Here is a 21,586-nt window from a genome sequence, read left to right as displayed (position 1 = left end):
CAAAATGGTGTTACTTGAATATCATAATTTTTCAGTCTTATTTTGCCTCTGTCCTAACTTTTTTTTTTTTGAGTGTGTTGCAGGCATCAAATTCTAACTTCGCTTATATTTACAAAATACAATTAAGTTGGTCAGTAAAACTATTGAAAATCTTTTTTGTACTTTTGCCAGTTAAATAATGGTTCACATAAATTAAAAAATATATATATATATCGCATTTTTGTTTTTATTGCATTTTGGAAAATATCCCACCAACCTTTCTGGAAATGGGGTTAGTTAAAAAAAAAAGTGTTGAATAAAGAATAAAATACCAGACACTAATTCATGAAAGTTTGTCCTTTATGACATTTAAAGCATTTCTTTAACAAACTATGCATTGCACATTTAGCAACACCTTGTACACACGGATATTTCCTAACGTGATTGAAAACCAAAGTACTGCAGACTCCAGTTCCAGACCTTTTCTGCCATCATTTTATAAAAAAGTTGACGAATAAATAAGGGTGCAGTAAGTGTTCCTGGATGGAGGGTTTTGTTGTTGTTTTAACAAATTGGTGGCCAAATCTAATAGTTACAGTCATTTTAATACAAAGAAAGTGATGAGAAGCATGTGACTGACAGATCATTTGAAGTGACTTTCATCCTGAATTTCAGTACTGCTTTAGCACACCATTCTTGCCTTTCCACTGAGGGAATCTGTCGCACTGCTCAAATACTTCATTAGCTCATTAAAAACTTGGTAGAAAAGCTCTTGGTTTTCGAAGGAATTCGGCTGAAATTTCTGAATTCGGGAAAACAGCTTTGTTTCATTCTTGCTCGCTAGCTAGCTACTTTTTTTTAGCTAACTAAAAAGTTAGCTAGGGAGCTACATCATAAGAAGGCTAGTCAGTGAGATAATATTACTGTACAGTACACTGTTAAAAGGAAATGTCACCAAACAAATCACATCATCATTATATTTTATTGGTATATTTAGTTACCAAAACAGCTAATCAGGGCACTAGCTTATTAGCAAGCCAATATGCCTGTATGTAGGTAAATTAACAGATTGCCTTGTGTACATTGTACTTGTTCTGAAAAGTCTGCCTTGTTACAAATCCCCTATACTTTGCAAGTGGTCAGTGCTTTGACTTATAGTATGTACTTCTGAGAGAAAATTTTGTCAAGGGTGTGTTCAAAACAATAGTGAAACGCAAGGAGTGCGTGTTGGTCAACTTTTGTAGCCCACAGACCAACTTCCCTTGCCTTTTCTACACACAAAGACACACATTTAATGACATTCAGGTTAAAGGAGGGTACATGATGATATTTACCGCTAACATTCAAAAAATAAGGCAGATTTAATCTAAACATCAAAACGAATCAACATGAAAATATCAAATATACATAGCTGCACTTAAATATTAAGAAGAGGAGTGTGATTTTACACAAACAAAAGGAACTCGAAAGTGGTTGAGTGCAGTTAATCTCAAATGTTGTTTCCAACCGTTAAGAAATCTCTAACTGCCAGGACAAAAAAAAAAAACTTCTTTCTCGCCTTGCCCTGATGTTTACCAAAGAGGTAGATCAATTCAACTGATCTGTCTTCGTGGAGTGCACACATAGCCAATACATTTTGGAAAACGCCGGACCAACATGTCTCTGGACAACAGTACCTAAAGTGTTCATTCATTCATTCATTCATTCATTCATCTTCAGTAATCTCTTTATCCTGGTCAGGGGCTCAGTGGATCCAAAGCCTCTACCAAGAACACCGAGCATGATGCAGGAAAACACCATGAATAGGACACCAGTCCAGTGCAGAGCATCACACACACACACACACACACACACACACACACACACACACACACACACACACACACACACCTAGGGGCAATTTAACATAACCAGTCAACCCAATAGCATGTTTTTGTGAGTTGAGAGGAAACTAGACAACCCAGAGGAAACCCACCCACCCCCACACACACGAGGAGAACTCACGCAGAAACTCTTTAGATCTTAATAAATATCTCATTCCACAGGTCACAAATATCCAAGACACAAAACATTTCAGGCTCAGTTCTGCTTTTCCCCCAATACAAACTCATGATTTTCCTTTATACACGTAATTAAAAAATAATCCAAAATACTGCTCAAAAATTTAAATACCAAAATACAAGTCACAAAATAAGGAATATGTACAACCAAAATATTCAAGTACAAATAGATAAAGTAAAACTATATGCAAGATGGAATGTAAACTCTAAGAAACACATTCAGTGTGTTTCATTCTCCTGGCCAGTAGTCAATCTCTTCTGTACAACTAATAGTCATAAATACAAACACTCTTTCAGATCATATATTCAGAGTTCTAAATATTTTCCAGTGCCTTACAAAGCATCAGGTCAGTGACGAAGGATAAATTAGCGCCAATTATGAGTTGTACAATTTTTTACATTTCTCACAACTAATTTCATACAGAGACGTACTCCATTTTGTAGCTAGAGCCCTCCACTGAATTGCAGTGAAAACATGAACAGTTAAACGAAGCAAAATAGACAGACAAGAGATGAATTTCCACTTTACAACAAACTAGTTCTGAAACTTGAACTGGTTCAAATCCTGGCTTCAAAACAGGACTTGATTTGAACGGCATGCCAAAGCCTCTGCTTCAACACGCCAGCGTTCATCTGTTATCTTTGGCAAAAGTGTGCATCATCCAGTTCACCTTAGTCTTCCAGCTCTCTCGCAGAGCTTCGTTGAACTTCACTTTAAAATTCTTCAGTGCTTCATCCTCAGATTTGCCAAGTGCTAAGGAATCCTTTGGGAATGTTCCAGAAACATTACACCATTATGATTTATTTCGGTTCATTTCAAATCCTTTCAGTTAGATTCATATGATTCAATGCAATCAAGCTGATTCGATTCAATTCAATCAATTCAGTTCAAACTTTATTGAATAAAGCAACACAGGTGGCAAGGAAAAACTTCCCGAGTTAACATGAAACCTTGAGAGGAACCAAATCATCGTCTGTCTCTAATCCTTTAAAGGAAAACTCTGGGATTTTTTTTTATTTTTTTAAACATAACACGAGGAGACGAGGGCCGTTTTCTGATGTTTACAAAAGGGATCCTTTCCATGTTGTCAGACACATCCATACGATCAGAATCAGCTAAATATTTAATATCATTTACTTTAGAAATAGACTTTTAATAAATGCTGCATGACTCCTTTTGTAAATATAAGAAAACAGCCCTCGTGCAATAATTGATTACAGGCACTGAATGGGGTGCTGCATCAGAGACGAGAAGAAGAGAAAGGCAAAACAGAGTGTAGAAATTATCATTTTTACCTCGCCCGTGACGGAGTAAGCGGGTATTGTAATCAGTGCAGTTTGTTTGTGTGTCTGTCTGTTATGGCCCTTTTCCACTACCCTTTTTCAGCTCACTTCAGCCCGACACGGCTCGCGTTTCGACTACCTCAGAAAAGCACGACTCAGCTCGCTTCAGCCCTGCTTAGCACCCAAAACTCGCACAGTTTTGGAGTAGGGCTGAAGCGAGCCAAACCGAGCCGAGTGGGGCTAGGGGTGTGAGGAGACACTCCCCTGTGCACTGATTGGTGAGGAGGAGTGTCCTCACATGCCCACGCACGCCCCGCGAGCACGCTGGGATCTGTAAACACCGTAAACCCGGAAGAAGAAGAATTACGAGAATTTCTGAAGCCTTATGCGCCTCACCTCATCTATACGCTCTTGCCAGTATCTGTTGGCGTTGTCGGTGACAACAAGCCACAGCACCAAGACCAGCAACACTAACGACTCCATGTCCTCCATGTTTATTGTTTACTATCCAGGTCGTGAGACTACTGCTTAAAAGGTCACTGATGTCACTGTTTGCGCCGCCTAACGACATCACGTGACGTCCACCCACTTTCGCTAACTCCACCCAATGTGTCCACCCACTTCCAGCCAGCACGGTTCAGCGCGGTTCTAGTCGAAATGCAACGCCAACAGCCCCGCTCAGCTCGACTCAGCCCAACTCAGCATGGCACGGCTCAGCCCAACTCAGCCGCATTGGTAGTGGAAAAGCGGCATTAGTCTAGCGTCTAGACAGTTACACCAATTGACTTCAAATTTTCAGGGTAGGTGGGCAGTGGTCTGTAGATTACCTGATTAAATTTGGGGGTAATCGGGTCAAAGTGAAGGTCAAGGTCACCGGAAAGGTCAACCTTTCGGTCAAAATAACATTTTCCATTATAACTCAAAAACGGCTGCTGAAAGACAAAATGTTTACTATTGAGAACATATGGGAATTCCTATATGGCCTTTCATTTGGCACCATGATCTCTGACCTTGAAAGGTCAAACTCAAGGTCACAGATTTTCAGAGGGCTGTAACTTGAAAACGGTTGATGGTAGACAGATAATTTACCATTATTAACTTATAGGAAGTGCCATATGGGCTTTCATTTGGCACCATGACCTTTGACCTTGAATGACTTTGAAATGTCAAACTCAAGGTCATGGCTTTTCATAGGACTATAACCGGACAGCTGATGATTGAGAAATGTTACTATTATCAACAAATAGGTATAAAATAAGTGCTGCCGGGCGAGGTTCGTTTCCTGGCAACGCTTGTTTTACAATTTCTTTGCAGTTATTGAGGTAAACAAACAGGTGCATCTCTGTAGGGATTCTTTCCATATCATCAGACACTTATAACAACATCCTGAGCCTGTCAGTGGCCAAAACAAGGGGTTTACTTTGACACAGATGATCGCCTGATGACTGTATAGCTATTTTATGGATGTCAGTTATAGCGTTCTAACTCAATACTGGACCGATTTCAATAGGTTTTGTCCATAATAAATATTTGGATGCAAAGAGATGGAAAAATAGGGTCCAGGTTTAAAAAAAAAAAAATCCCAGAGATTTCCTTGAACTGTTCAGCTCTCCTCTACCTCAACCATATAAAACCATTGCCAAGTGTTTATACAGAAACATATATTCAGTACCTGAATGTCTTTATACTTGTTTATCATTAAAAGGTCTTTGAATGTTTAAACCTTTTTTTTTTTACTGTAAAATAATTTCAGTATACATCCTGTTGTTCTTAAAAAAAAAAACGAAACCACTTTATTGACTCTTACCTTTAGGTACTGAATGTCTTTGGAGGAACTGAGCTCAGGGAGTCCCGCAGCTCTCATCAAGGCAAAGAGATTCACAAATAAAGTTCCGTTTCGACAGAGGATCTTATACGCCTGTTCACAACATTCACGGAAACTGTGGAACACACACACACACACACACACACACACACACACACACACACACACAAGTGGTGTTCAATTCTCAATTCTGATTGGTCAGAAGGTGTTGATAAATTTCTATAGGAGTAACTTGGACAGTAATGTGAAGCACATGTTCATATTCTAATATATATGTTATTATTTCTATAGCAACAGCTAATTAACAGGTACTGTACATGTCTGGACGCTCCACATAATCTAAGACCAATAGTAAACAGATTAAAAACATGTCGCTATTTAACACAGAAAAATTAGATTAGATAGAACTTTATTGATCCCTTTGGGTGGGTTCCCTCAGGGAAATTTAAATCCCAGTAGCATCATTACAGGATAAACAGAGAATAGAAATAGGGAAAAAACTTCTAGATAAATTAAATTAAATTAGGTATTTGCATATACAAATATAAAAAAGAATAAGATCTGGGGAAGAGAGGGGAAAAATGTTGATCTAATGAAAGTTTCTCCAGTGTCAGCACTTTGGAACAGTAAGCAAGGTGTATCGCCTGGCAAACTGCTGTGGTGCAAGACCAGTGAAATGTGTTTTGGGAAAATAATCAACTTTTGAGTGGCAGCTCCCAGAGCCGGCTAGTGAAAAAAAATTCTTGGTGGGGCTGGTGTGCCAGTAGATTTCCCTGCCTAGTCCAGTATAAGCATTCAAATGAACAGTCAGAAAATGACAACAATTCCACAATAATAATTTAATTTCCTTCTCAAAATCAGCAGTTTCACAGATAAAGTAAATTAACAATTTACAGCTATATTAGGCTCCATTTATGCTTTGGAAAGGAACGGTATCAAATACAATACTCAAGTTCTTGAGAGAAGTTTACAGCAAGGGTATGATTTCAGCTGAATCTATACAAATCAACAGTGTGCGTGAGAGAGAGTGAGTGTGTGTGTGTGTGTGTGTGTGTGAATGAGTGTGTGAGAGAGAGAGAGAGAGAGAGAGAGAGAGAGAGAGGGAAGGTTTCTAAGGTGAGTGTGGGACTGAGTGTATGAAAAGAAAGAGAGAGAGAGGTGGTGTGTGTGTGTCTCTGATTCTAAGGTGAGTAAGATTTGTGTGTGAGAGAGTGACTAGTCGCCAGGTCATCACAGGGCTGACGCATAGACACAGACAACCATTCACACTCACATTCACACCTACGGTCAATTTAGAGTCACCAGTTAACCTAACCTGCATGTCTTTGGACTGTGGGGGAAACCGGAGCACCCGGAGGAAACCCACGCGGACACGGGGAGAACATGCAAACTCCACACAGAAAGGCCCTCGCCGGCCACGGGGCTCGAACCCGGACCTTCTTGCTGTGAGGCGACAGCGCTAACCACTACACCACCGTGCCGCCCAAATTCGGTGATGCTGATTGGCCAAATATTTATTATTTTTCCCTAGCAACCATACACGATGGCTATTTCGCTGCACTTCTGGGGCGCTTTGATGAGCACCCAAGAAGAGAAATGATACCAGTCTGTCGGTGGAAATTCACTGTTGAATGAGAGTCAGTATTCAGATTGCATGTAGGCACACACTATTAAGTAAAACTGCCATTGATAATAAAATTTGTGTATATATATGTGGCAGCGGGGGCGTGGTCAAGCACCGGTCTGTGACAGGAGGGTGGAGTCAGGGAAGGTAAGTGGCAGAATCACGACACCTGAGAACAATTAACCTGTGTTTGTGTGTGTCTTCCCAGTGACAGCGCCCTATTTAAGGAGGGAGAGTGAGAGCAGAGGAGCTGATCTCCGGACTAGGCGCTGGCTGTGTGTGGCTGTCTGTCTAGCCCATAAGATTGTTCACTGAAAAGTGTGGCAATAAAGCCATTTTGCAAACCTGATCTCTGTCCTGCCGTCCTTAGTGCTCCACCCACACGTAGGGAGCGTTACAGTGGTGCCGAAACCCGGGACGTGGAGCACCAAATCAGCAGCCCCATGGAATCCTCCCCGTTCACCGATCTGGTCCACGCCCTCGCCACGGCTCAGCAAAGCCAGCACCAGGCACTCGTCACGCTCCGAAAGGAGCAGGAGCAGCGCTTCGAAGCCCTGGTGCTGGCCCAGCAGGAAGACCGCGAGGCGTTCCGGCATCTCCTCGCGTCGGCGGGGTCCACCAGCGCTCCGGCCGCGGGCCCGTCTCCCCTCATCGTCACCAAGATGGGCCCGCAGGACGACCCCGAGGCGTTCATCACGTTGTTCGAACAGGTCGCCGAAGCCTCGGGGTGGCCGATGGAGCAGCGCGCGGCGCGCCTCCTCCCCCTGCTCACGGGAGAGGCACAGCTGGCCGCGCTACAGCTCCCCGCCGACCGCCGGCTGGCCTACGCGGACCTCCGCCGGGCCGTCCTCCAGCGCGTGGGGCGCACCCCAGAGCAACAGCGCCAGCGCTTCCGCGCGCTGCGACTGGAGGAAGTTGGCCGGCCGTTCGCGTTTGGCCAGCAGCTCCGGGACGCCTGCTGGCAGTGGCTGAGGGCCAACAATCGCGACGCCGAGGGAATCGTCGACCAGGTGGTACTGGAACAGTTCGTCGCCCGCTTACCAGCCGGAACCGCGGAGTGGGTCCAGTGCCACCGCCCGGCGTCGCTGGATCAGGCAGTCGAGCTGGCGGAGGATCATCTGGCGGCTGTCCCGGCGGCAGGACAGCAGATGGCATCGTCTCTTCTCTCCTCTTCTCTCTCTCTCTCTCCCTCTCCTCCTGTGTCCCGTCCTCGCCCCATTCCCCCACCGCGGAGGCGGGGGCCGGCTCCACCCCAGCCGGCCCGCCGCACCCGCGGTGCCCTCCCGTTTCTCCCTTCTGTGTCTGTCTCTCCCCCACCTCAGGTGAGTGAGCCCCAGATCACCGGTGCAGAGGGAAAGCCCGGGCCGGTTTGCTGGCGCTGCGGGGAGCCGGGCCACCTTCATCAGCAGTGCACAGCAATGGAAGTGGGCGCGGTGGTTCGGATCCCCGACGCGCCAGAAGCCGCCCTCGATCGGGCCGGAGCGTATCGCATACCGGTGAGTATCCAAGGGGCTACATATCAGGCGTTGGTGGATTCTGGTTGTAATCAGACCTCAATTCGCCAAAGCCTGGTTCAAAACGAGGCATTGGGGGGAGCACAAGGGGTGAAGGTGTTGTGTGCACGGGGATGTTCACAGCTACCCTTTGGTGTCGGTCCACATTATTTTCAGAGGGGAAAAATTTATAGTGAAGGCGGCGGTTAATCCTCGCCTTACCCACTCTTTAATTTTGGGGACTGATTGGCCGGGATTTCGGGGTTTAATGACACGCCTAGTCGAGAGTGGGTCCTGGCATTTGACAGGGGGAGGTCCCGGTGTCGCTTTGGCGGGAGCAGCTGTCACAGAGCCGTCTACGTCATCTCCGCGTCAGAGTGAGGAGCCGCCGGCTCCTCCTCTCTCTATTGGGGAATCCCTCGCGGATTTCCCATTAGAGCAGTCGCGAGACGAGACTCTGCGGCATGCGTTTGACCAAGTGAGAGTAATCGATGGTCAAACGCTCCCGCCGAACGCCACCCCGTCCTTCCCCTACTTCGCTATTATGAAGGATAGATTATACCGAGTGACGCAGGACACTCAAACTAAAGAGCGAGTCACGCAGCTTTTAATTCCGAAAAGCCGCCGGGAATTGGTATTCCAGGCGGCTCACTTTAATCCCATGGCTGGACACTTGGGGCAGGATAAAACACTAGCCCGAATAATGGCCCGATTCTATTGGCCGGGGATTCGCGGCGATGTTCGTAGGTGGTGTACGGCATGCCGCGAATGCCAGTTAGTAAACCCAGCGGCCATTCCAAAAGCGCCTTTGCGCCCTCTACCGTTAATCGAGACCCCGTTTGAGAGAATTGGGATGGATCTCGTCGGGCCATTAGATCGGTCAGCACGAGGGTACCGCTTTATATTAGTTCTGGTGGACTATGCAACGCGATACCCGGAAGCAGTGCCTCTGCGCAATATCTCAGCACGCAGTATTGCAGAGGCACTCTTCCGCGTCATCTCCCGAGTTGGAATCCCGAAAGAGATTCTGACTGATCAAGGCACTACGTTTATGTCACGGACACTGCGCGAACTGTATGGGTTATTGGGGATTAAGCCGATCCGCACCAGCGTGTATCACCCACAAACGGACGGTTTGGTAGAACGATTCAACCGCACCCTCAAAAATATTATTAAAAAATTCGTAAGTGAGGACGCACGTAATTGGGATAAGTGGCTCGAACCCTTGCTGTTCTCAGTGCGAGAGGTCCCCCAAGCCTCCACGGGGTTCTCCCCGTTTGAATTATTATATGGGCGTAAGCCGCGCGGCATCCTGGACGTGCTGCGGGAAAATTGGGAGGAGGGACCTTCACAAAGTAAGAATGAAATTCAGTACGTTATGGACCTGCGCGCAAAACTCCACACGCTCACCCACCTAACTCAGGAGAATTTGCGGCAGGCCCAGGAACGGCAAGCCCGCCTGTACAACAAGGGTACGCGCCTTAGAGAGTTCACTCCGGGAGATAAGGTACTCGTACTGTTGCCCACGTCGAGCTCCAAATTGATCGCCAAGTGGCAAGGACCCTTTGAGGTCACACGGCGAGTCGGGGATGTCGACTATGAGGTGAGGCGAACGGACAGGGGTGGGGCGCTACAGATTTACCACCTCAACCTGCTTAAACTCTGGAACGAGGAGGTCCCCGTGGCGTTGGTGTCGGTAGTTCCGGAGAAGGCGGAGCTGGGGCCGGAGGTTCAAAAAGGAACATTGGCATCACGTACCTCTCCGGTCCCCTGTGGAGACCACCTCTCCCCGACCCAACTCACGGAGGTCGCCCAGTTGCAGACCGAGTTTTCGGATGTGTTCTCGCCCCTGCCCGGTCGCACTAACCTCATAGAGCACCACATAGAGACACCCCCGGGGGTGGTAGTGCGTAGCCGCCCTTACAGGCTACCCGAACACAAAAAAAAGGTGGTTCGGGAAGAACTTCAGACCATGCTCGAAATGGGCATCGTCGAGGAGTCCCACAGTGACTGGAGCAGCCCGGTGGTCTTGGTACCCAAGGCCGACGGGTCGGTCCGGTTCTGTGTGGACTATAGAAAAGTCAACGCGGTGTCTAAATTCGACGCATACCCAATGCCTCGTATTGATGAGCTGCTCGATCGACTCGGCACTGCTCGATTTTATTCGACACTGGATTTGACGAAGGGATATTGGCAGATCCCCTTGACTCCACTATCCCGAGAAAAAACGGCCTTTTCCACACCGTTTGGTTTACACCAATTCGTCACCCTTCCGTTTGGGCTGTTTGGGGCGCCTGCGACATTTCAGCGGCTGATGGACAGAGTCCTCCGCCCTCACGCCACGTATGCGGCAGCATATTTAGATGACATCATCATCTATAGCAATGACTGGCAGCGGCACCTTGAACATCTGAGGGCCGTCCTTAGGTCGCTGAGGCGAGCGGGGCTCACAGCCAACCCAAAGAAGTGTGCGATTGGGCGGGTGGAAGTACGGTACCTGGGCTTCCACTTGGGCAACGGGCAGGTGCGTCCCCAAATTAATAAGACGGCAGCAATTGCGGCCTGCCCGAGGCCCAAGACCAAAAAGGAGGTGAGACAGTTCCTGGGGCTGGCTGGCTATTATCGTAGGTTTATACCTAATTATTCGGACGTCACCAGCCCGCTGACTGATCTCACTAAAAAGGGGGCACCAGATCCGGTCCAGTGGACGGAGCAGTGCCAGCGGGCTTTCTCAGAGGTAAAGGCTGCACTGTGTGGGGGGCCACTTCTACACTCCCCTGACTTTTCTCTCCCCTTTGTGTTGCAGACCGATGCGTCGGACAGGGGGCTGGGGGCGGTTTTGTCCCAGGAGGTGGAGGGGGAGGACCGCCCTGTCCTGTATATCAGCAGGAAGCTGTCGGTGCGTGAGGGGCGCTACAGCACCATAGAGAAGGAGTGTCTGGCCATCAAGTGGGCGGTTCTCGCCCTCCGGTACTACCTACTGGGGCGCCCTTTCACCCTCTGTTCGGACCACGCGCCCCTCCAGTGGCTCCACCGCATGAAAGATGCCAACGCGCGGATCACCCGTTGGTATCTGGCGCTCCAACCCTTTAATTTCAAGGTGGTCCACAGGCCGGGGGCGCAGATGGTCGTGGCGGACTTCCTCTCCCGTCAAGGGGGGGGGGGGAGTCGGCTGCAGGCCGGACGGCCGCCCGGCCTGAGTCGGGCGGTGGGGGTATGTGGCAGCGGGGGCGTGGTCAAGCACCGGTCTGTGACAGGAGGGTGGAGTCAGGGAAGGTAAGTGGCAGAATCACGACACCTGAGAACAATTAACCTGTGTTTGTGTGTGTCTTCCCAGTGACAGCGCCCTATTTAAGGAGGGAGAGTGAGAGCAGAGGAGCTGATCTCCGGACTAGGCGCTGGCTGTGTGTGGCTGTCTGTCTAGCCCATAAGATTGTTCACTGAAAAGTGTGGCAATAAAGCCATTTTGCAAACCTGATCTCTGTCCTGCCGTCCTTAGTGCTCCACCCACACGTAGGGAGCGTTACAATATATATATATATAAAATATTTTTTCCCCCTCCACATCTGGGAGGAGGCGGCACGGTGGTGTAGTGGTTAGCGCTGTCGCCTCACAGCAAGAAGGTCCGGGTTCAAGCCCCGTGGCCGGCAAGGGCCGTGGCCGGCAAGGGCCTTACTGTGCGGAGTTTGCATGTTCTCCCCGTGGGTTTCCTCCGGGTGCTCCGGTTTCCCCCACAGTCCAAAGACATGCAGGTTAGGTTAACTGGTGACTCTAAATTGACCGTAGGTGTGAATGTGAGTGTGAATGGTTGTCTGCATCCATGTGTCAGCCCTGTGATGACCTGGCGACTTGTCCAGGGTGTACCCCGCCTTTCGCCCGTAGTCAGCTGGGATAGGCTCCAGCTTGCCTGCGACCCTGTAGAACAGGATAAAGCGGCTACAGATAATGAGATGAGATATTTTTTCCCCTCCACATCTGGGAGGGCGACGCCCGAGTGCCCCCTATGGGCCAGCCGCCACTGGCAGCTCCACTTTGCATCGGGCCGCATGACATGACCCTGTTATTGATCATGTTCCTATAACAGCACTGTTGTGTTTAAGTGTACTTAATTAGAATGTGAGCAACAAATAGAAAAAAACAATAAAAAAAACCTAAATGTCACAGCAAGGGTCTGATCTGAAGGGTCGCCTGCCCTCGGTTGTTTCTTTAAAGTCTGCCTAGTTTTAATAACTGTTAGGAAGTCCTACGGTCTGTTAAAGAAATATATATCAGGCTCGATTTGTGTGGGACCCCACCATTTCTTCCGATTTCAAAAAGAGGGGGTTGGAAAAGTATGCGTGTGGAAAGCCGCAACATGATGTGTGATAATTCTGGAGTTAGTAGAGTAGGCATGTTTGCCCAGCACTAATCTAGATCAGCACACAGAACATAATTTAAAGTAAATTCTTCCATGAGCGGTTCATTGAATTCTCAGATCATTATCCTAAAAGAGAATGAGAGAACTTCACTGCAGAACATCTATACTCTAAAGTAAAATGACAGCCAGTTACTGGACTCCATCACACCCAGTAGGGCCAGTAAAGAAGACTGATACCAAACCACTTGAAACAGACGCTGATATTAAACAAACTGTAAATCACATTCGTATCAAATGAAGTGGAATGAGAACATTTAAACTAGGGCTGCGTACCTAAATGTAACATCAGGTACAGGTACCGGTACAGAGGTTTAGGTACAGGTCCGGACCTGTACCTGAACAATTTGACAAATTCTTCTGAACTTCAATAATGACAGAAACATTAATAAACTGTTGACAACTTGTCAGTATCTTTATTCAAAGAAAACCGAACATAACTAGGTTTCCTACCTCACTTCTCAGTCACCCTATAGTTAACTTGGGACAAAAAGTCATAAGTTGTCTCACAGCGAGAAGTGACTACACTAGAGTACTACAGACTACGTGCAGTCCGCGGCCTTTAACTTACGCAGCAAAATTACACAAAGCAGCAAAGACTGCCAATGCCAGCAAAGGAAAAATGGCTGACCTGCTTTTGAGTCTTTTTGACCAATCAGAACGCTGGATCAGCCAAGCTCTCGCAATGTCTCGTGAGACTGTGGCGAGAGGATCTCAAATCAAAGATGGCTCTGATTTCAAGTTTCAGCGCGGCATTTTACGTCTTTTCCAGTGCTAAATTTCCGTCTTTGTGGTAGGATTTACGCATCTTCAGTCACAAAATAAGCAGATACTTGGTGTAAATTTATATCGGTACAGTACCGGTACTTCATGATCCGGTATTTTGGACCTGTACCGAATCGATTTTCACGGTACACAGTACCGGTACGCAGCCCTAATTTAAACAGCATATGCAGGTACTGACCGTTCGAATTTCTCACTGTTGTTTGTCCGGCCTTGCTGAATGACGTGGACAAAGTCGTAAGTCAGAATAAAAGGCACACGTTCTCTGTTAATCCCAAACTTGGCCTTGAAGTTCCCCAAAAAATGTCCAAAATCTATATGGAATAACTAGAAAGGACAGAAAGAATTACAGGTGAAACTTAACACTAAACAGCACAAAATTAGCTTTAAGGCTAATGAGAATGGTCTAGAACAGTGGTTCTCAACCGGGGGGGCGCGCCCCCCTGGTGGGGCGCGGAGGTACTCCAGGGGGGTCGCGAGTAGGCTTCATGTATGGAGGAAAAAAAAAATCTGGGGCTAACAGGCTATAGTAGCTAAGCAGATGCAACACATTTACCCATGTCAAAATGCAGGACATTGGACTATTACATACAAATCAATACTATTATAAAATCTATCATCAATCTATCATAAAATCTTGTGTGTAGGTTATTTTAAGCCCGTGACGCGAACATGACGCAACGTCACGTGAGTGAGTCTGCATACCGTGGCCACCGTGTGAGTGCTTGCCACACACACACTAGTCTGGTTTCTTGCCGAGTTAACTCGTGCCGACTCTCGCTAGTCTACTATCATCAATCCATCGATACAGCGCAAAACCCAAACAGTCTTTTTAAAGACTACTACCCCACACTGTATTTTTGCTTTCCCCATTTCAGCTCTACCCAAATAATTTGTTGTTTTTGTTGTTTTCTTACTGCTAGTCTACTATGGATAATGCTACTACTGCTGCTACTGCTACTACTACTACTACTACTACTAATAATAATAATAATAATAATCTAGCCCAGGGCTATCTATCTATCTATCTATCTATCTATCTATCTATCTATCTATCTATCTATCGGTCGATATAAGGTGCTGTAGGTCGGGTGGCGTCACTGCGGGTGAGTGTGTTTGGGGGGGGGATGGGGGCGGGGCGAGAAGAGGGGCCCCCAACTGCAATGAACCAGATTTGGTGGGGCCCAGGTTGCAAAAGGTTGAGAACCCCTGGTCTAGAACATGATTATGGACATTTATTGAACTATACCTTGAAGTCTGATGCCATTTTGTCCATTCAAACATAAGCATTAAGATCATTACAAGTATTAGAACATGATGTTCATTTCTATACTGATCTGTTTCATACAATATTGCACTATAGTGCCTCCTTATGGTCAGCAATGTTACTGCAGAAGTCCATTACACCTTTCAAATCTCTCAAAGTTGTTTACACACAGGACTGTATTCCGCTCCTACCTGACCATTCTCCCGGATCATGATGTTGTCACTATGGCGGTCCCCAATTCCCAAAACATAAGTAGCTACACAGTAGCCTGCACAAGACAGTGTGAACTCCTCAATGGCCTGATCCAGTTTATCCCTGTTGGCAAAAGAAACACCATTTCATAATGCTTACTTTTACATTCCTGGAATTTTTCAGACGTCCTTTTCCAGAGTAATGTACAGTGCAGATTGGCCAAAGTCCAACGATAATCAACAAGCTAAGACACTGCCAGGAACAGCAGTCAGTGCTGGTACTTGAGTAAATAAGTAATAATTTTTTTTCCATGTCACACATACAACATATTTGCACATGCATACACAAGTGCTGAGTCACAGGAAGTACTGTTTCACCTCATCAGATAAACGCTTTCACCTCGAGCCTTTCACATAGTGGAAGTTAAAGGGACTTCATGGTTCACCGGAGAGACATTCTTTTAAAAACACAACTACAACTTTAATATTTAATGAGTCACCTTTCTGAGTTCAGTCCCTAAATAACCTGGACCGTGCTTTACCCTGAATGCTTTATGACTTTCAGTGCATACACATGACTCTTTAACTGTTTAATACTAGAACTAATTCACCTGCAGCCTGGGAGCATAATTTCAACATCACCTTCTGACCTGGTCACGCAATATTCAAAAACAACCATCATGACTTATGCATCAAGGCTCTATTTAAATTATTTAAACACATCACGTGTGATACATAAACAAATGCTTAATAAATAATAGAGAATGCTCAACAACATCCCATTTGCATGAAATACACAGAGCTATTACAGCAAGTACGAGCCGGGGGATCTTTCTTCACAACACCCTGTCCCTGCGGAGCAGACTGGATACTTCTATAATGGGAATATGTCTCTTATTTCATAGGCGCAATCAATGCCTTTCCCGTTCAACATCCAGCACCAACAGGAAAAAAAAAAAAAAAAACAATGCAATGAGATATGTGTGGTAAAAGAATGACAGTGCATCTTGCATAAACATGTGCATGTACACATGCACACATACACAGCGAGACCAGTTCAGAAATTGCATAATCCAGTGACTACAGCACAGTAAACTATCTGCTCAACCACTATAAACGAAAGGTCAAAACTGAAGGTGTGTCTATGCTGGGAATTTCTGACTTCGGCCCTTCGTATTCGATTGCATTATACTGCAAAGTCAGTTTAAGTGAATTCACTATAGCCTTCAGTTAAACTGCTATATACTTGAAGATAAATTAAATACAGACAATAGTCAAGAATGTTATTAGAAAACCCGAGTTGTTCTATCCAGTCTTTGTGCGCTTGGAAAGACCTTTAAACCCAGGTATTGCACAGGACGCTTAAGGAGAATGGTGTTCCGGGTCTACAACAGTGAGTCATTTGATTCCGGTATATTTCTAGTTAAAGGTTTTTGCAATCTTGGCATTATGCCATGCTCGTTCATGGCATATCACATTGGTGAAGAGCCATAAGTGGTGAGCTGAGCCATCAGGATGCATAACTATAGCCACCTACAGTGCTGGAAAAAATTACGAGACCACTTCAATTTTTCTTAAATCAGCATCTCTATATATGGCAGCCATGTCATTCCAACACAAGTACACCTCATTTTACTTAATGAGGTACTGATTGGGTGATCACCTGAACCAAATCTTGTTTAAAAAGGAAAAGTATAAAAACCACTGCTGTGGTCATCACTATCCTTTTGCAATAGGACAGGTTTGGATGGCAAAAACAGTACTAGTAGTACCTTAAATTTAACTGGAATACAAAAATCATCTATTCATCATGCCAAAAGAGTTAAAAAGAAAAGTTTTGAGTGAAAAAAAGAAGGGTTCAGTTCTGGTTTTACTGGCAGAGGGATGCAGCGAGTGTCAGGTTGCATCCATCTTCATAATTTCAAAGACGGCAATTCATAAGAACAAGGTCAAACAGCAGACATTGGGGACAACAAAGTTACAGACTAGCAGTAGGCGAAAACGACTCTCCATTGATCGGGATGATCGTCAACTCCTTAACCGTAGGATCACATCAAGTGACCCACAAAAAGAATGGCAAATGGCAGCTGGGGGTGGTAAGGACGGTTCAACACAGGCTCCTCCGGGTGGGGTTGAAGTCATGCAAAGCTTTAAAAAAAAAAAAAAAAAGCCCTTCATCAGTGAGAAGCAAAGAAGAGCCAGACTGAGGTTTGCTAAAGACCATAAGGATTGGACCGTAGAGGACTGGAGTAAGGTCATCTTCTCTTATGAGTCCAATTTTCAGTTTTTTTCCATCACTTGGCCATCTAATGGTTAGACAGAGACCTGGAAAGGACTACAGGCCACAGTGTCTTGCATCCATTGTGAAATTTGGTGGAGGATGATCTGGGGGTGCTTCAGCAAGGCTGAAATGGGGCAGATTTTTGTTTGTGAAGGACACAACTCAAGCCATGTACAAGGTTATCCTGGAAGAAAACTTGCTTCCTTCTGTTCTGACAATTTCCTAAACTCTGAGGATTGGGTTTTCCAGCAGGACAATGCTCCATGCCACACAGCCAGGTCAATCAAGGTGTGGATGGAGGACCACAAGGTCAAGACCCTGTCATGGCCAGACCAATCTCCAGATCTGAACCACATTGAAAACCTCTGGAATGTGATCAAGAGGAAGCTGGATGGTCACAAGCCATGAAACAAAACTGACCTGATTGAATTTTTGCACCAGGAGTGGCATAAAGTCACCCAAGAGCAACGTGAAAGACGGATGGAGAGCATGGCAAGATGCATGAAAGCTGTAGTTAAACATCAGGGTTATTCCACGTAATATTGATTTCTGAATTCATCCTAAGTTCAAACATTAGTGCTGCGTTTAAAATTGAATATGATCTTGATTTCTATGCATTATTCAAGCTCTGAAAACACTTCATCTTTTTTGGTATTTTGACCAGTTGTCATTTTATGCAAGTAAGTGACAATATTTTTATGCGGAATTTGTGGGAAATGTTGTCCGTAGTTTGTGGAATAAAACAAAAATGTTCATGTTCCTCAAACACATGCCCATGAATAGTAAAACCAGGAGAAACTGATCATTTTGCTGTGGTCTCTTAATTTTTTTCCAGAGCTGTATGGTCAAGTGACCAAAAGAATCAGACTGCATGTTCAAGCAACTGAAATGATTTCCATGGGATCACTTTTTATGATCGAGTGAGGAGTTTGGCAGTCCATGAGTAGCTCTGAATTGAAAGAGCTCTTGAAAGGAATCAGTTGAGGTGGTCCAGGTATCCGAAAAGGATAAGGATGCAACCTGGGAACCAAACACTGGAGGTGTCCTAGACATGGCCAATCAGCTCAACGCAGGATTTGCACAGGGATTGTATTTCTTGGTTGGCCTGGAAGCATCTGCACAACAGAAACTGGAGGAAGAAGCTGGGGACAGGCATGCCTGGGCTTCTTTGCTCTCACTGTTGCTACTGTGACTCTCAAGATGACTGTGCAGTTGGCAAAAATGATGCTTTAGTCAGAGACTCTTCAGTTAGATCAGCCAAGTCACAATGTGGTTGAAGAGTTTCATTTTAATCAAGGGTTGGGGCACACTGGCTCTTTGCAGAGAATACTTAAGGTGTCTTAAGATGCCTGCTTTCATCTCACAGTCAAATTATAAAATGTATTGATCACAACGTTTTTAACTACAGGTGTTTTAATAATCATAAATTGTGTTTTTAACAAGAGTATTTTAGTGATCGCAAGGAACTACGTACTGTTTTAGTGATCATAAACAATCATTTACTACAACTACAAAGTGTTTCATAGTGCTCATAAACAAATGGTCGTTTTAACTACATAATATTATAGTGATCACACTGATCACAACCAAATGGTTGTTTTATGTATATAGTTTTATTAAATTAGAACAATCTTTAAGCTACAATGTATTACTGCTCATAGTGATTACAAACAAATGACATTTCAAATACGTACCATTTCAGTGATCATAAACAAATGGTTGTAACTATATAGTGCGTTATTAATCGGAATGATCATAAACAATCTGAACTGAATAGTGTTTTAGTAAACAGTGATCATAAACAAACTTAACTTCGTAGTGCGTTTGTGAACACGGTGACCTTAATCTTTTGAACGATCACAGTGATCATAAACAAATGCGCTTTTATCTATACAGTGTCTTAGTAACCATAATGATCATAAACAATCTTTTAAGCTACATAGTGGTTTATTGACCATCGTAATCATAAACAAACAATTCTTCTGAACTACACAGTGTTTTTGTAATCAGAGTGAACCCCAGAGTATTTTCGTGATCACAGTGATCATAACCAAACTGTGGTTTAGTTATGAGTCAAACTAAGAGAGTTGCTTTCAGCAGTATCACTGATAAACAGTGCATGTCGGGTGGTTAGCAGAAGTAAATGAGCACATCTCACTTATATATTCTTCACAAGCAGTTATAGCATGGACTGAAAATGTCTGAGTGTGATGCACTCACCCTGGGTTCTTGGATTTGAGCCAGTCGAGAAGAGCATCTTTGTTGAAGGCAGCAGTGGCAGCGCTGTTGCTCTTATTTCTCTGGATGTTTGCAATGGTGTCAGAGTTTTTCACCACCTCGATAAGACCCGTCTTATTCCCAGTGGACAAGCAGCCGTAGGGGATCATTCTGTTTCACACGGGGTACAAAAACAGAAATATAGTCTGCTGACAAACTACACTTGATAGCTTTAAAACTGTGACTAGAGCACATTTATACGCATTTTATCTTCAATCTTCAGTTACCGTAAACTCAATCTAGTGAACCCGTAAACATGCAGCGAATACAGGTGCTTCAAGAGAGTGCAGAGATTTCATGAACAGCTACAAACCTAAGATCCAACCCTTCTGTCTTCCACAGAACATCCATTAGCTGGATCATCTGAAGGGTTAGCATATCTTGTCTGAGATCTGAAAGCAGCACAAGGTCATTAAGGGGGTATTTCAATTAAAAACTGCAAGGGATGGTTGGTTATAAGAAAACAGGAGTTTCTTCATGCATACCATCTCCATTCTTGAAGATAATGCCCAAAGCCTCTGACTGGACACACTTGTTCTTGTACATCAGCCAGAGAGGCTTCATCTTAGAGTCCATAAACTTACACCTGTCCGTGCTGAGTTAAAAAAAAAAAAAAAATTATTTAGGTAAAAACAGTACATATTCAGCATGCTTTACTCACGAGAATACATAATTCACACATTCTAAGCAAATCCCCTGTTGAAGTATTGTGCAAGTAAAAAATAAAACATGACAGGGCATCCTACCATAGAAAAATAATCAACGACGTGGTGGTGTGATGAAGCGCTTATCATCCCAATTATATTATTATAGATTATTTTCCTATAACAGCAAGCACCAAAGTCTTAAGCTTTTTATACCGCACCAGTTTGCCAACAATATATTGTTATTTATTTATTATTGTTGGGTTTGTTTTTTGTAGGAACAAAACATTATATTTTTATCAGTTTATAGCTACAGTTTCCATTATGGAACATCCATCTCTCTCTCTTTTTTTTTTTTTTGAAGTAAGAGACAAATAAGGCAAAGCTCAGCTTGTCATCCCCCCCCAAAAAAAAAAAAAAAAAAAATCCTGCAATGACTTTTCCATAACTTTTACAAAATTCTGATACCGGAGACTCTTTTAAATAAATAAATACATAAATAAATAAAAGTCTCCGGTGTCAGAATTTTGTAATGGTTACGGAAAAGTCGTCGCAGTTTGTTTGTTTGTTTTTAAATCTGTTGCGCAGCCACCATCCAAAGCCCAGGGTTAAATGTTACTATGGAAATGATAATATACATATGCATTAATATAAACCTGTGATTTTGCCTTCTAGCTAGAACTGCTATAAAAGCTGCTATTATGAAAAAAATAATTTAATGAGCACATTTTGATTACTGTTATCTGGAAAAACGGAAAGTAAAATTGCTCAACAACTGAGACTTCTCACGAAACAGTTTGTACAACTAGTATTTTATTAACACCTTGCATTAAGCATGTAAATTAATCAGAATATCTTGAAATCCTGATGTTATATATGACAAATCGGCAGTAGTACTGTAAGCATATCACTTTAATCTTCATGTGCAATAGTGAAGAAGACTCTCCTCTTGGTGCATTATTGGATCCTAGGTATAATGAATGTTGCATTTTGTTGAGCAGAGTTACATGTGAGCTGTACCAGATTTCAGAGAGGATGATGCTCGGGTTGAGGGGGGACACGACGCCAGACAGTGCCTCCAAGTACGTGTCCTGTTTAATGCACAGTTTCATGTCCTCCGTAATCTGCGACCTGGACGCCGACTTCTGCGAGCCTGACTTCACAAAGTCATTCAGAGCTTTCATTTTACTCAGAGCCTCATTCTGCAATGATACAAAACAACACGATGCCTCAGTCTTTTTAACTACAATGTGTTTTAGTGATCAGAAGCACAAATAAGGCACAAACCCCATTTCTAGAATAAAATTAACAAACCTCATTTCTAGATATTTTCCAAAGTGCAATAAAAACAAAACATCTGTGACTTGTTCATTCACGTGAACATTTATTTAATTGACAAACGTACAAAGAAAAGATTTTCAGTAGTTTACTGACCAACATAATTGTATTTTGTAAATATGAGTG

At 44.3% G+C, this 21,586-nt stretch overlaps 1 protein-coding gene across 2 annotated transcripts in view; it reads right to left on the bottom strand.

Annotated features, from left to right (window-relative positions):
- Nucleotides 1-321: 321 nt before the first annotated feature.
- The window catches only part of pik3cd (phosphatidylinositol-4,5-bisphosphate 3-kinase, catalytic subunit delta), a 53,313-nt gene continuing 32,048 nt past the window's right edge, over nt 322-21,586 (bottom strand). For both annotated transcript variants that reach the window (XM_060938385.1, XM_060938386.1), the window contains exons 16-23: nt 21,143-21,324; nt 19,964-20,073; nt 19,792-19,870; nt 19,422-19,589; nt 14,921-15,044; nt 13,644-13,789; nt 5,131-5,263; nt 322-2,803 (exon numbers count right to left, since the gene is read on the bottom strand). In XM_060938385.1, the coding sequence (XP_060794368.1) occupies nt 2,669-2,803; nt 5,131-5,263; nt 13,644-13,789; nt 14,921-15,044; nt 19,422-19,589; nt 19,792-19,870; nt 19,964-20,073; nt 21,143-21,324 (1,077 nt within the window). In that variant the 3' untranslated portion in view covers nt 322-2,668. The remainder of the gene's footprint in view (nt 2,804-5,130; nt 5,264-13,643; nt 13,790-14,920; nt 15,045-19,421; nt 19,590-19,791; nt 19,871-19,963; nt 20,074-21,142; nt 21,325-21,586) is intronic.

This window comes from Neoarius graeffei, chromosome 13, assembly GCF_027579695.1.
Source record: "Neoarius graeffei isolate fNeoGra1 chromosome 13, fNeoGra1.pri, whole genome shotgun sequence".
In the NCBI taxonomy this organism is placed as follows: Eukaryota; Metazoa; Chordata; class Actinopteri; order Siluriformes; family Ariidae; genus Neoarius; species Neoarius graeffei.
Note: the sequence above shows the minus strand (reverse complement) of the source record. Positions and strands in the feature narration are given on the sequence as shown.